At 54.5% G+C, this 14,752-nt stretch overlaps 4 protein-coding genes across 4 annotated transcripts; 1 reads left to right on the top strand and 3 right to left on the bottom strand.

Annotated features, from left to right (window-relative positions):
* Window positions 1-194: 194 nt before the first annotated feature.
* J7T54_005895 (fso1) lies at window positions 195-3,831 on the bottom strand (the record flags this gene model as incomplete). The annotated part of the gene is made up of 3 exons (XM_051503508.1): window positions 195-679; window positions 731-1,419; window positions 1,472-3,831. The coding sequence occupies 3 exons, from the start codon at window positions 3,829-3,831 to the stop codon at window positions 195-197; spliced, it is 3,534 nt and encodes a 1,177-aa protein (XP_051366417.1).
* Window positions 3,832-5,201: 1,370 nt separating this feature from the next.
* J7T54_005896 (DNA mismatch repair protein-like protein) lies at window positions 5,202-8,512 on the top strand (the record flags this gene model as incomplete). The annotated part of the gene is made up of 2 exons (XM_051503619.1): window positions 5,202-5,907; window positions 5,958-8,512. 2 exons carry the CDS (start codon window positions 5,202-5,204, stop codon window positions 8,510-8,512), a joined length of 3,261 nt encoding a protein of 1,086 aa, XP_051366418.1.
* Window positions 8,513-9,007: 495 nt separating this feature from the next.
* Window positions 9,008-11,589, bottom strand: J7T54_005897 (uncharacterized protein; the record flags this gene model as incomplete). The annotated part of the gene is made up of 7 exons (XM_051503730.1): window positions 9,008-9,135; window positions 9,382-9,449; window positions 9,849-9,894; window positions 9,946-10,183; window positions 10,239-10,631; window positions 10,715-11,059; window positions 11,506-11,589. 7 exons carry the CDS (start codon window positions 11,587-11,589, stop codon window positions 9,008-9,010), a joined length of 1,302 nt encoding a protein of 433 aa, XP_051366419.1.
* Window positions 11,590-12,771: 1,182 nt separating this feature from the next.
* Window positions 12,772-13,804, bottom strand: J7T54_005898 (Geranylgeranyl transferase type-2 subunit beta-like protein; the record flags this gene model as incomplete). The annotated part of the gene is made up of 2 exons (XM_051503841.1): window positions 12,772-13,388; window positions 13,441-13,804. The coding sequence occupies 2 exons, from the start codon at window positions 13,802-13,804 to the stop codon at window positions 12,772-12,774; spliced, it is 981 nt and encodes a 326-aa protein (XP_051366420.1).
* Window positions 13,805-14,752: the final 948 nt, after the last annotated feature.

Here is a 14,752-nt window from a genome sequence, read left to right on the forward strand (position 1 = left end):
GAGAATCCCGATACGGTAGGCTAAACGCAACGCCACAATCAATTCACGAAGACATGATGCCATGAAGTTTGACTTGATTTGCCCCACAATGCGTTGCATGTTGTCTAGAAGAGTGTATGTGGTGTATCCAAAATGAAGTTGAATCGCTACCTGTGATGAGGATGCCATGCAGGGAATGAACAAGAATCGGGCCCCTACCGTCCAAACTCGAGATGGGGTATAATGACAGGCCCGTACTTGGTAGGCGCAGTGTAGGCACCATCGCCCTGCACCACAAAGTCGACGGCCAGGCTGAGCTTGGACTGCCCCTGCTGGCCGCTGCCAGCCAAGCTGGGATTCGGGCTGAAGGGAACTTGATTCTGCTGCTGCGCCGCCTCTTGATCAAAGGCAACAAAGGCGGCGTAGTTCCTCCGACCAATGAGCTTCTTGAGCTCGCGAGCAGTACCGCTTGCGTCGTTGTGGAAGATCTCCATCATATCTTCCTTTGTATCCGTGACCTCGTGGGTCGACTTTTGCCCATTCGGCGGTACGTAGAGCGTCTTTTGGTTGTGTAGCATCTTGAGGACGTAGTTGCTCTGAGGTGCGGCGACGATGGGCGAGGTGATGACTTGATACATTGTCTTGTGATCACCTGGATGGGTAGGGTCGTGGACCAGACCAGCGCCAGCAGCGTTGACATCTGCAAACGTGATTAGTACAAGTGCCTAACAGGCAGGGGGACGAAGCTCACCTCCGGACAGGAATGTCATGCGTATCCCCTTTTCCCGCGCAATCCCCTGAAGGGTGCGGATAAAGTACGTCCGCTCCAGGTCCTTCGTCTCGTGTGTCCACAAATCCTTCAGCACCTCCTGGATGTCGAGCTCACCAAATTGGTTGAGCACGTTGCCCATGAGACCAGTCTTCCCCACGGCCTTCTTCACATGCGTGAAGCCTTGTGCCACCATATCCTTTTGACCGACAACCCCGGCGACCGAGCTGGTGACCTTGCCCAAAATGTTATATGTCGTGTTGACGGCCTTCTTGCCCGCCGCAACTGTGTTCGCCAGACTCTCAACGGTGTCGAGACGAGGATAGACTAACGGCACTGATACCATCCAGACACAGTGCTGCACGCTTGGTGGGAGGGTAGCGATTTTGGGGAACAAGCCTTGATATGTCGGCCCTGCCATGACCCGAGCTTGGCTGCGCTCGGAGCGGCAATCCGGACCGACGACAACCATAGCTGGACCAAGATGTTTCACAAAGTGCCAGCCCGTTCCGGTAACTGTAAAGATGTCATTGTCGGTGCTGACATTGCGCATCAGGTCGGCAGTGGTGTGGTGTTGGAACAGGAGATATAGGTCGGTGGCGATTCGGCCAATGTTCTTGAAAATGGGCGAATTCTGCATGTAATCAGGGTATGAACCATAGCCATCGAAACTGTCAGAGGTCAGCGTCCAGTTCTGTTTCCCGAGGACGTGGTGTAACGCACATGTCATGGTCGTCAATCTGCAAGATATGGGGGATCTGGGCAAATGCCTCTCGGAGGAACGGCTGATCAAAGTGACTGGTGTAGTAGTGGAAGTAGGCGTGCGTCACATCCTCCTCGTGCCGCGCGGTCCACTGGGTATTCTTCCTGTTTTCCCTGCCACTCATTGCGAGCCATTGTCTGAGTATTGGGACCTCTTTCCAGAGTCTGTCACCATAGATCTGATCACCCAGGCCGAGCTGCACGTGAAACCCGTTGCAGTCGACGTTCTTCTGCAGAACGTCTTTCCACATGAACCCTACACCTCCTAGCTTGGCTCGCTCATTCTGGGATGTTGTACCGGCGAAATCGTTACCAGAATGGGCGATAAAGCGCCAGTTGGTCTCATAGCGTCCTGCGACCACGAATTCGTACCTAGTGCATCCCATGTGAGAGGTGACAGCGTACGTCCAGCGCTCGGTGCCACCTTCGCCCATCGGCAGATCCATCTCGTACTTATAAAACGACCATCGCTGGTGTGTATGTATGACCCGTGGCTCCAGCTGCCTTGGGTTAGGAGAGAGATCCATACTCAAATGCAAATGGATAGTCGGCGGCTGGGGTGCATCGGTGACAATGAGAATGCTGCCGAGCCAAAGACCCTTCTCCATGTCCATGTTTCCATATCTTAAGTAGGGTCCGAAGTAGACACCGTTTGTGGGTTGGATCCTGTACATGTCCACTCCAGCGCTGGGCGGCGGACCGGAAAAGCCTACCGTTGACGGCGCCTGGCTCTGTGCGACACTCATGATGCTTTCTGCATAGACCGGCGTGTGAGGAGCGAACATTGGTGATGCGAGATTCTGCTTGCCAAACATGGGCGATGCCAATGGATTGCCATATGTCGATGCCGTAGGGGAGAGAGGCGTCTGTTCGACTGTGATGGGGTTGGGGCCTTTTGGAAACTCCCACTGGGTGGCTTGGGTCGGCAGATGGATATAGTAGTATTGGCCCGAGTTCTGGTCAAGATGTGCTATCCATCCCTCCGGTAGAGGCGGCGGAGATGCAGGATGTTGCTGAGCGGTAGGCGTAGGCGCAACCACCTGTTGTGAGCTGCTCTGGCCATTCTGCTCGTGGGTTGGGTCATTGGCGAAGGCGGGATGGCCAGGGTGCTGCAGGGCTGGGGAAGCCAGTCCAGACGCAGCGATAGAGGCCTGGGTTTTGGCTGGTGAAGCACCGTTGATCTGTGGCTGCTGTCCGCTGCTGCTACCTTGCCCTTGCTGCTGCTGCTGCTGCTGCCCGGGTTGCTGTTGCTGTTGCTGTTGCTGCTGCTGCTGTTGTGGTCGCCCCTTTTCTTGGGGGTACTCTGAGTTGCCACCGGGATTCACGCTTGAGTAAGCAGGAGGAGGAGAGCTTGTACCCAAGCGTTGGAAGTCCTGCTCAAGGACGCTGGTCTGAACGGGCTGGCCGCCAGGGTTCTGAGACGAGGGTTGAGGCGGGGGGCTGAACGACTGCCTGTTGTTGCTCTGCGGGCTAGCAACAGGATTGGCGCCTTGATACACGGTCGGCGGACCCGACGGGGCTTGATCTGGAGACTCTGTGGGCGTCCACGGCCGATGGGGTTGGGGCCTTTGGTTGCCGTACTGCGCCAATCTTGAGGCAGCCGCAGCGCTCTGCGCCTGGGACGCTTGAAGACCGGTAAGAGTCGCATTGCCCGAGATGCCAGCAGCCGCATATCGAGCCTCTATACCGCCGCCGGGAACGTTGCCAGGCTCGACTATGGGCGTTTCGGGTGGCGGTGGGGAGCCGCGGCTTGCGCGCGTCGTAGAGATGGAGTCGAAGCGGTTCACCGAGTCGTTCATGTTGCCCGTTGGTCTCGACGCGGCCCCAGCCGACGCGCCGCCTGGAGGAGGGTAGTATGCCTGCTTCTGGTAGCTGGGGTAGTTGGTTGTAGATGCTGGCGGTTGCGATTGCGCCTGCAGTGGCCGCGCGAATAGATCCTGGTCGTCTTCGGGGCTTGTTGGGGAGGCGATAGGCTTGGGTGCAGTGCCCCTCCGCTCAGCCAGACCCGGCTTCTTGTCCACGGGACTCTCCAAGCGGAAGCTGGTGTCGACGTAGGACCTCTGCGCTTGCAAAGGCGAAGGTTTTCGAACGTCGTCGTCCTCTGGGAACACGAGGGGTGCCGCAGAACTAGAAGCGCCCGGTGGTAACTGGAAGGGGGATTTGGCAGCCGGCGACGAGGATGAAGGAGGGGCAGGGTAGCGTACAGCAGCTGGTCTCTCAGCCGGTGTTGGGCTTTGTGGCTTGTAGATGCGTAGTGGGCCTACGGTAGGGCTGTCGCCTCCATCTCCTCCCGAGGATGTGTGGTGTTGATTCGGGTCCATGGCGATTTGAGAAGTTGGTGCTTGTGATTTCAATGTCGAGCCGGAGGGCCTGCCGCGTCACCTACGCCAGACTGCAGGAGCACGCAAGCCAATGGCGAAGGCGTCAGTGCACAGCTTATGCAGGTTGTTCGTTAGAAGGCCAACTTTGAGGCCGCCTGAGGGCTTCTTTCCAACCTGGCTCCTCACTAACTTACTTGGCCCGCGTTGGCCAGGACGAGATCCAGGGACGCGATGGGGGGGCAGAGTGGCCGATGAGCGGGGTCGATATGGGGGTTGCGATGCAGGTCGCATGAACGGTCGCTTTGGAACGGATACTATGGCGAAACTCGTGCCAGCGTTGGTTGAGGTGGTCGTGAAGTAAGATGAAACGAAATATAATCGTCGAGATCGGCCAGGACAGACGAAATACACAGGCAGGACGGTGCTGCTCGCGCCCTCCCCATGAGCTGACGCAACTAGCATTCACAGCTCAAAGGCTTGGCAAAGAGATGGACCTCTCACGGCGGCAAAAACGCCGCCCAAGGTCCAAAGAGATGCATTTCCTCGAGTCTGGCGCCTGGAGGCCCCGTTCGGTTGCACATCTGCAGAGGGTGCAGCTCTCTCAGTTGGTGGACGCCTTCGGTGATTGGTCCATGGAGCTCTTGATTGTCCTGTAAGCGCCCGGAACTCGACAGCGACTGACAAACCCTGTGGAAGCGCCGGACCAGTCTGGAGCCAAGAAGATAGGGGTAGGGTAGAGTGATTGGCATGGCCAACATAGCTGGTATGGCGATGGGAACGTTGCTGGCGGGTTTGTGGGCATTTTCTCAGCAGCAATTCGGCCTCGAGGTCAAGGCAGCGACTGGAGAAGCGGAGGAAAGGTCGATCGGGACCCAGCTTGAAGTTGCGTAGTAGCACGGCAGGTACACGTACGTACCTGGGTTCCTGAAGGCTAGGCCCTGACCGGCAGGTGTGCGGGTCGGCCTGGACGCGACCCTCCCGCTGCGCTACGCTACTTCGGGACGTCTTAGGGAAATAACACATCCGTACTGCGAAGATACTTGTCCTAAGCGTATCACACAAAGTTCCTGGGACGACTGAGTTGCGAATCGGGTACAGGATTCTGACCGCGCAATCTGCTCAGGGTGCAGAACATGAACCACCAGGATTTTCCTCGGAGCCACAGCCAGGCACTTGAGGTGCCACTGCCCAAGTGCACCGCACCAGATGTCTCAACCTAAAATGAGGCTACCGGGGGGGACAAAAGCGGGCACTGAGGATCCCACTTAACGCGTCCGCTCGACTGCAAGACGTCGCGACGCGATTTGAGCGTCACCCACCCAGATGCATCAAGAAATCTGGACGAGCCAGATCCCACGGTTATCGCCGTCATGGCACCGCCCTCGGAGAAGAAGCAAAAGTCTTTGACGTCCTTCTTCACTCCCAAAACCGTGAATGGGCTGGCTGCTGCCTTCCAGAAACAATCACAGTCGCCAATACAGTCTACAGCGACACAAGAAGATGAGTCCCTACGCAAACGACAGCGCGAGAAACCGAGCGATGAACCAGACGACCGAAATACAAACGGCGCCAAGAAGACGAAGATTGAAAACAAGCCCCAACCAGATGTCGACCTGACCTCATCCGCCAGAGCAGACCGATTCCTTCATACCGAGTACCCGAATGGATCAGCGGAACACAACAGCAAAGGCGACGACAATGCTGATGTTGATGCCGAAACTAGACGCATCAACCAGGAACTACATAGAAAATTTGTGAAAAAGCTTGGCCACCCGGATGCGATGGCAGGGCGCTGGGGCGGCGGCAAGTCTGAGCCAGCTGGGGATGATGACAACGCCGAAGGTGAAGATGACGATGACGAACCGCCGCCGCCGTCAAAGACAAAGAAAAAGGGCTCCAAGACGGGAAAGCTCACTCCGATGGAGATTCAGTTTCTTGACATCAAGCGCAAACACATGGATACGCTCCTAATCATGGAGGTCGGCTATAAGTTCAGATTCTTCGGCGAGGACGCCCGAATAGCGGCGAAAGAACTCAGCATAGTCTGTATACCAGGGAAGATGCGGTACGATGAACGTGAGTCGTGACGTGCTTCTCGCTCTTTTGCTCGACTGATGTCCCCCCAGATCCTTCAGAAGCACATCTAGATCGGTTTGCATCTGCTAGTATCCCAGTCCATCGTCTGCCTGTCCACGCGAAGAGGCTGGTTGGTGCTGGTCACAAGGTCGGCGTCGTGCGACAGATCGAAACTGCGGCTCTGAAAAAGGTCGGCGACAACCGCAACGCCCCCTTCACTCGGAAGCTCACCAACCTCTACACCAAAGGGACGTACGTGGACGAGGTCGGAGAACTTGACCACCAACCAGAAAGCGGAGCTCCATCCGGGGGCTACTTGCTTTGTCTGACTGAGACGAAAGCGAAAGGTTGGGGTACCGACGAAAGGGTCGACGTCGGAATCATCGCAGTGCAGCCTGCGACTGGCGATATCATCTACGACAACTTTGAAGATGGTTTCATGCGGAGCGAGATTGAGACCCGCCTGCTGCATATCTCTCCTTGTGAATTCCTCATTGTGGGCGAGTTGACAAAGGGGACAGAGAAGCTTGTTCAACATCTGTCGGGCACCAGTACCAATGTCTTTGGCGATAGGAGCCGGATGGAGCGCGTGCCCCGGAGCAAGACCATGGCTGCCGAGTCCTACTCACACGTCGCTCAATTCTACGCCCACAAAGTCCAGCAAGCTTCGCGAGACGACAAGGCCAGTGCGCTGTTGGATAAGGTCCTCAAACTCCCCGAGCCAGTCACAATCTGCCTTTCCGCCATGATCAATCACCTCAAGGAGTACGGATTACAGCACATCTTCGATCTGACAAAGTACTTTCAGAGTTTCACCACACGCTCACACATGCTTCTCAACGGTACAACACTTGAAAGCCTCGAAGTGTACCGCAACTCTACAGACCACGTTGAGAAGGGCAGCCTCTTCTGGGCGCTCGACAAGACTCACACCAAATTCGGCCGCCGACTCCTCCGCAAATGGGTCGGGCGCCCCTTGCTTCATATCGAGCAGCTGCAGGCCAGGCTGCAAGCTGTTGAAGAAATGCTTTCCAAGCAGTCCACTGCCCCCGTCGAGCAGCTCGAGAAACTGCTGGTGCACACCAGGGGCGACCTCGAGCGCAGTCTCATCCGCATCTACTACGGCAAATGTACCCGGCCAGAGCTCGTATCCGTTCTTCAGACGCTGCAACGCATCGGGACGCAGTACGCCAGGATGGATACAGCTGCCGACACACCGTTTGATTCGTCCCTGATCAACGACGCCATCTGCGCCATACCTCGCATCCTCCCGTCTGTCACTTCGCATCTGGAAAAGATCAATTATCGTGCGGCCCAGGAGGATGACCGCTACGGATTCTTCCGCGAGGAGCACCAAAACGAGGACATTCAAGACCACCAGATGAACATTGCCCATGTGGAGTACGAGCTGGACCAACATCGAGTTGTCGCAGCTGAAAAGATCAAGAAGAAGAGTGTGGAATACGTGACAGTCGCCGGCATTGAGTACTTGATTGAGATATCGAATACCGACATTAAGCATGTCCCTGCCTCGTGGGCCAAAGTCTCAGGGACCAAGAAGGTGTCACGCTTCCATACCCCTGAAGTTATCCGCTTCACCATCGAGCGGGACCAGCATCGCGAGTCTCTGGCAGCCGCTTGTGACAAAGCATTCAAAGATCTACTCGCTGCCATATCCTCCGACTACCAGCCGCTCCGTGATGCCGTCTCCGCTCTTGCATCTCTCGACTGTCTCCTTTCGCTAGCCAAGGTGGCCGCCCAGCAAGGCTATTCAAAACCGACCTTCTTACAAGACGACACGGAGCCTACAATATCGATACAAAACGGCCGCCACCCCATTGCCGAACACACTCTTGAGTCGGGCTACATACCATTCACAACAACCCTCGCGCACCCAGCTCCCTTGGCCCACCTTATCACGGGCCCCAACATGGGCGGCAAATCCTCCTTTGTCCGGGCGACGGCCCTCCTGGTACTTCTCGCGCAAATAGGATCCTTTGTACCGGCGGATGCCATTCAACTCACTCTTTGCGACGCGATACACACAAGGGCCGGTGCGCGCGACAACCTCTTCGCGGGCGAGTCGACATTCATGGTTGAAGTGTCGGAAACCGCACGCATCCTTCGGTCCGCCACACCTCGCTCTCTCGTCATCCTCGACGAGCTAGGTCGCGGCACCAGCACGCACGACGGCGCGGCCATTGCGCAGGCCGTCCTGCAGCACGTCGTCACTGAGATCAAGTGCCTCACCTTGTTCATCACGCACTACCAGAACCTCGCGCGCGTCGCCGAAGGCCTAGACGCAGTCAAGAACGTGCACATGAGGTTCACAGCGGAGAAAGGCGACGACGGAGATGAGGAGATCACATTCTTGTATGAAGTAGCAGAGGGTGTTGCGCACCGCTCTTATGGTCTCAATGTTGCCCGACTCGCTCGTCTGCCAAGGAAGGTCTTGGATCTGGCAGCCGAGAAGTCTTCCGAAATGGAACATGGCATGAGGACCAGAAGGTTGGGCGGAGCTGCTCGAATGCTGACACAAGCTGTCTCGAGCAATGGAACGGCTGACCACCTGGACCAGCTTATCGCCAGCGTTGAGCAGCTATGAGACGTGTCCTCATATCCACTGCTTGTAAATTGAGTGTAAGGAAAGTAAACCAGATTCATAATACGGAAACCCATTATACATGAACGCCCCCCTAACTTTTGTCTGTGAACCCATATTTGACCCATGCTGAGGCGCGCCGTCGTCCCCCCCCCCCAATACGTCCTAACGATCTGACTCCAAAAAGCTAAACTTCCCTCCTTTCTTTTTAACGATGACACCAGGAACAACAACAAATAGCGCCCGAGTCTTCCCAATACAATGACAAAGCAAAGTTCGCAAGCCCCATATCATGCTTGGCGTGCAGTATAGTATAGTGACCCGGCTTCCGAATGTTCGACTCCGTGATGTGCATCCCCATTGGATCTGGAATTGTTATTAGCGTGCAATGCGTCAGAGTAACTTGTGGCACGTACCAGCCTCAGCCGAGATGTCATAAAGCGAGCACAAAACCATAAATCGCACCCCTTTCCCAAACAATGTGTAAAAAATGGCAGCTCAGAGGCTCATATCCTCGGTGCGGAGGGCATCGGTGATCGTCAAGGGTATGTTCAGGTGATGTTGTTCCCAGGCACTGTGATCCTCGAAGCTGAGACCACCATCCTCGCCCTTGTCCGGATCGCTGCCTATATACTCTGTCGTATTTTCTTCTAACTTGATGCTGTTGTTCGAATCCTCTTGTGACCGACCGCAGGCACTAGTTGTAGAGAGGCTTTGCTCCTGTTCAAGTGCCACAAGCGCAGCGAGTGGCGACATGCCTTGGTGCGTCGAGTCCAGGGGTTGATTAACAAGGCATGTTTTGCCATGTGTCAAAGAAATGTGGGTGCCGTTTGTCGCCTGAGGAAATATCCCCAGTCCGACGCCACACAAACCATCATCGCCCCCAATGTTGCCGAATCTATCGGCCCTCGTGTATGTGACGCCGGGGAGGTGGTAGACACTGTTCAGTCCGTCTATCTGTGGAAACGTATAGAATGAGTTTCGCATGTTTGGTGGATAGTAAAATGTAGGATCGCCGAAGAGATAAGCATCGTCGTGTGGAGTGAATGGTTCTGCTTCTGAATGTTAGTTTACGAGCTTCTCAACAAGGAGTGGCTTTCAACCTGTCCCAAGGATGTTGCTGTTCCCATACTAAGAAGCAGCAGGGAACCTCTGACGGTGACCATGATTTTCGCTCCCATTGAAACCTGTAATCGGGTCTTTGGGGGTCGGTGTTGGAGAAACGAGGTTGTGATGGGACAGCATATTTAAATTGTGAACATTGCATCGCTCTCTGAGGTCGGAGCTGTCGGACCCAGTTAGCTATAGCTTCTCAAAGGTGCTAGGAGATGCTTCTTACTTGTGCTCTCGAGTAGTCGGGACTGCAAATCCTTGGTCATCGAAAGCTGTGAAATGTCAGTCGAGCACCGATACCTGTAGTGACCATGAAGTCTCACCAGGCTTGAGATCTTCGTCGCTGAAGACATCGGGGGTCGGTCGCTGGGATGGAGGCACGAAGGTGGACAGCTCAGGATCGATATCGTGTCCGCCAGCTTTGGTAGGCTTTGCCACGTTTGGCAGTGCACAGCCCTCACGGCGTGCTTGCTTGAGGTTCCGACGTGGAATGTTTACGGACACATCTGCGAGAGCATTGGTCTTCTTCCTCTTGGTGCGGACCGTCTTTTTTTCTGAGACCTTCAAGATCCATGATTAGCCATCAAAGCAGAGAATTTTATGAGAAACACCTTACTGGTTCCACCCCATCCTCATCCGGCGTGAGCTCATCATAAACGTCCTTTGTTCTCGCGAACTCAAAGCCAGGACTGTAGACAACTTGTTCGGAGCTGACACCCTCTGATGTCCTCCGCATCTTCTCAATGACAGATCGTGGCTTTTTCTGGTTCCTGATGCGCTTCATCTCGTCGTTTGCAAGGTCCAACTTTCCCATGCCTGGCCAGATCAGTCCTTTGAGGGACATGGTGTCATCAAGCGTGGTGACATCCTCGGCTGCAACCAGATCATGTTCCGGTACAGAAGCGCCGGGATGAGCAGCCATACTGGTGCTAGAGGGGAATTCTTCATCCTCGGACTTGATGATTGGTGCTACAGTGCCGGGTAAACGTTTGGGTTTCCGGTTTGATTGCTACGTTGGGTGTAAGGGCTGGGTCAGCCCACGGATAATCTAGATATGCTTACCTTGGCTGGGTATGGCGCTGAGGAACCTACTGTTCGTTTGCTTCTCGTTGCATCCTTCTCCTGCTTGGTTTTCATCCTCTCGATGAGAAGAGACTCAATGTTATTGTCTCGATACCATTGGTCATAGCTTTGGATGCTTGTGAACGCCTGCCCATCTTGGCGAGCCTTGAGCTTGGTCTGCGTTTCATGGTGCAAATGGCCTTTGGAAGCGATATGCGTCAGGAGATGAGAGACGTCCGAGAATGTAGGGGTATCGGGGCACACGCAGCATTGCAAGGGGATCGGCTTTGGAGGCATTTCTGGTGCCAGGGTTTCGGGCATTTGAGCCGCCATCGGAGCTTCAGGAACAGCTATCGGCAGTGATTCCATGGTGGCCTGTAAATTGTTAGCCTTCGGTTTCAAACTGCCAAGGTCCAATGCCAATAAAATTGGTATCCCCAGGTGGGGGATCTGAGGCATGGCTTCCATACGTAGACGTAGATTCCAGGCTAAGTCGTGGCTAGCTTTCGTGGTTATATCGATGCAACCGGTGGTTAGCAGGCCAGGAAGGCCAGATCGATCAGAACACGTAAAAGGTGTTGGAGCCAGTGATATCTCCAAGTAGAAAGAAGGAGTGCCTGGAGATGAAGGCAGGTGAATGAGAGCAAGTTGAACGAGAGCAATGGTTCAGAGCTTTGACAAGCAAGGGCGTCTGAGGGACGGACAGTGGGTGTAACGCAGATGCCGACAGAGCTGACCCAGGAGTCGAAATGGCAAAGCGAAGGAGGCCGACACGATGTGACGAAGTTGTTGACTTGATTCACGGCATAACAGAGACTTACCTGCGAAACAAGGCCAGCTGACCGAGCATTGGTGTCTATAGCTCCTGCCGCTATGGCATTGGCTTTGCGAGCTCGCTTGGGCATAATGTCGACTTGCTCCAGACGGTGGAAGGCACGGACGTAGGAGTCTGTGTGGCCGTTATGTGCCCTTGGAACTGGCTACTGCCGGTGAGGATCGGGTGCAGAAGTTGGTGCGTCGAAGAGCCCAAACACCGCCTTGAAGCCAAAAGACTCCACCACTTACTATTGCAAGCTGACAGACGGATCGAAGTGGCCGGAGGTGAGACAGAAGGGATCCGGGACCAGAAATGAGTCCTTGCTGCAGTTTAGTTTCCCGCCGTCTGGTGCCAGATGCGCTCGCTCTTTCCTCGAGCTGGCCACACCGCCCGCACAGCTCCAGACACTTCGATACAGCGAAATGAGATGAACGTAGCTTGGTGCTAGAGTATTCGTCTACCTCATTATACCTCTCTATATCTTATGACTTTTTCAATTCGTTGTGTCAGGCTGGTATCGGCGACTGGCTCTGGAGTTCAAATACAGGCAATAGGGACTTTTTTTCCCTTTTTTTTTTTTTCGAGTGGTCGCGGCGCGTGAGTTGTCAGGAACAGGTTGTTTACATGCGCTCTCGGGTCTTTCGGCAGAATCGTCCTAAGTTGGGGGTGACCACAAACCAGCACGCACGCCAGACTTTGTAACTTCCTGGATTTTGCAGCTCAGATCATTGCTCTCGATCACCACTCGAGGCATGCGGTACCTCAGAAAAGAATGCTGACAAAAGTGTACGCTTGAAGGGATTCCAAGTGATGAACCAGGTGTGCTGACACTGCCCCCTGAAGTGTAGTCACAATATGTGATGTGAGAGTGCAGTTCGTTGGCCTCACGTCCGAAGGACAAGGGCTTGTCCTACCGTCGTGTATGTATGTCTGGTTTGAGGACCATAAGCTCATGTGCATAGCAGCTGTATCAGCCTTCTTCCACGTTGAAAAAGGAGTAACTCGATGCAAATTGACTTCTATTATTAGGCGTCAGCTGTGCCGATAAGCACTGAGCTAGTAGTAGTAAGACGCATGTTTGAAGGACTTCACAGGACAGCGCCACGGCGTACTAGCGCTGCCCCTGAAAAAACCAACAGTTCCTCTCCTCTCGCCTTGTATCCTGGCTAACACGAAGTATTGTCTTTAGCAGGTTATTAGATGGCAAGAGGGGCTTCCGAATTCGATGGCCGAAATCGCAACCCACTCCACAACTCAAATCCGGCTTTCTTCAACCCAGTATTCGCTTGATGACGGCCTTTGGCATGCAATAAACGGGGTCAACCTCTTCCATGGAGGGGTACCCGAGCAAGCTGAGCCCAGCCGCACCGAAGCAGGTGTGCCACACATCGACCATATCACCAGGTCGATCTGCGATGCCACCCTTGTCGGTATCTTGGGACTGAAGGATGAACTGAGTGAGACCATCGCGATCAATCCAGTGGATCCTGCCGATGATCGACAGGCTACTCAACACCCACCAGCTGTAACACACGTCTTCCTTCTTCTCCGGCCGGCCATTCAACCCGCCGCCAGGGACTTGTCTCTCGCTGAGCCACTGCCCCAGCTTCTCCTGGTCAACTAGGTCGAGCCGGTTTGCGATCGCCAAGGCAGCGACGCATGTGAAGATCTGGCCCGAGTGCGACTCCGCACCAGGTCGCACGCCATATCCGCCATCAAAGTTGGCACAGGACGCGACGTACGAGACTGCTCGCACTACATCTACCAGCGAGGTGAGCTCCAGGAGTGACAGCGCATTGAGGGCTCCATAAAGAAAGCGCGTGTCTTCCTCGCCCCATTCATCGCCGTAGAATGTTCCCGTTTCGCGGTTCTGCAGCTGGGCGATATCTGTAGCCTCGGTTAGTGCAACTGTCGGGGACTGAATATCAGCAGCCCATACATTTGCCAACCTGAGCTTTACCCCTGCCGCGGCGGTCTAGTTCATCGAAGCCGTCGACCATGGCTAGAATCTGTACAGCACTTACTGTAGAGAGCATGTGGGCGTCGTGGCCGGGCGCTGCTCCGAATCCCCCGCTCTCATGTTGACACGACAAGACAAAGTCGAGAGTTTCGTCGCGAGGGAGTGCATCGGGATGGCCGAGAAGGTGAAGAGCCGTGAGTCCCCAATAAACGCCGTTGAGACGCAGGTGCTCAGTCAGCCAGTAATCAAGCTCATCTTTGTGGGTGTCGAGGCTCTGAATGTACTGAACATGGGCATCAGTAGCCAGATGCAGTTGCTTGGTGGTGGCAGGAGCCTCAGTCATGGCGACGAGGAGCGAGTGAGGTGAGCGGGGGGTGATTGCTTGTGGTCTTTCATGAGGAACTTTTTATACTAAAATCGGTCCCTTACGTAACCCTATTTGCCATGCCCGTGTAAACAGCCTACCCTAGAGCGTATCCTGGTCACGTCACTTAGGAAGGAGACCAATACCTCGAACTCTTAACTATTTGCTTGCGACAATCGTTATTAGCAAATCCTTACTCAATGCCTTTAGGTGTTCATGTCGATGGCCTGCAATTGAAAAGTATGGTCGGTAGCGTTCATTGTTATATGAGCAACCCGCAGTTTTTGAACTAGATTAGTATTCAACAGCACGTACATATTGCTCCATGTTTTTGCCCGAGGACCCGAAGCACTGTACTTTCGCCCTGTCACAGCCGAGGCACTAACTTGATTCAGATCGTACAGATGGTAAAGACTGTATGTATCACGACAGGGCCAACACTTATGCTCAGAAAGGATCAACGGTCAATGGGCGCAGTCACGACAGCGGACGCCAAGGATCCAACGTCATCGCCAATCCCTCCCATGCATCTGTCAGGTGACTACAATTGATTGGAGAAGCGAGTTTGTCGAGGAGTCCGACCAGGACACTACAATTATCTTTGAGTCTTGGCAGTAATTGATTAATATCCCTTATTTACCGAGATATTTTCTCAGCTGATCATGGCGAACAAAGGCGCTAATCATGAGAATGAGGGTGTCGTGTCCATGCCCTGCAGGGATGGCGACAACAAAAACCCCTGAAACAATCCTGAAAGGGTGCCTGAGTCCTACTAACGGTCATTGGTTGAACCAGGACGAACCTAGCCTGTTTCAGACCCATCTCTCCTGTAGCGACGCCGGCAATGAAGCCTGCCGGCTTACTTCGTAATAACCTCGACGTTCGAGAGCTTGGGGAGGCACCACGGTGATGAAGGGCCAAGTTGAA

The sequence above is a fragment of the Emericellopsis cladophorae genome, assembly GCF_022114955.1.
Source record: "Emericellopsis cladophorae strain MUM 19.33 chromosome Unknown NODE_1_length_1489480_cov_119_871856, whole genome shotgun sequence".
Taxonomy (NCBI): Eukaryota; Fungi; Ascomycota; class Sordariomycetes; order Hypocreales; family Bionectriaceae; genus Emericellopsis; species Emericellopsis cladophorae.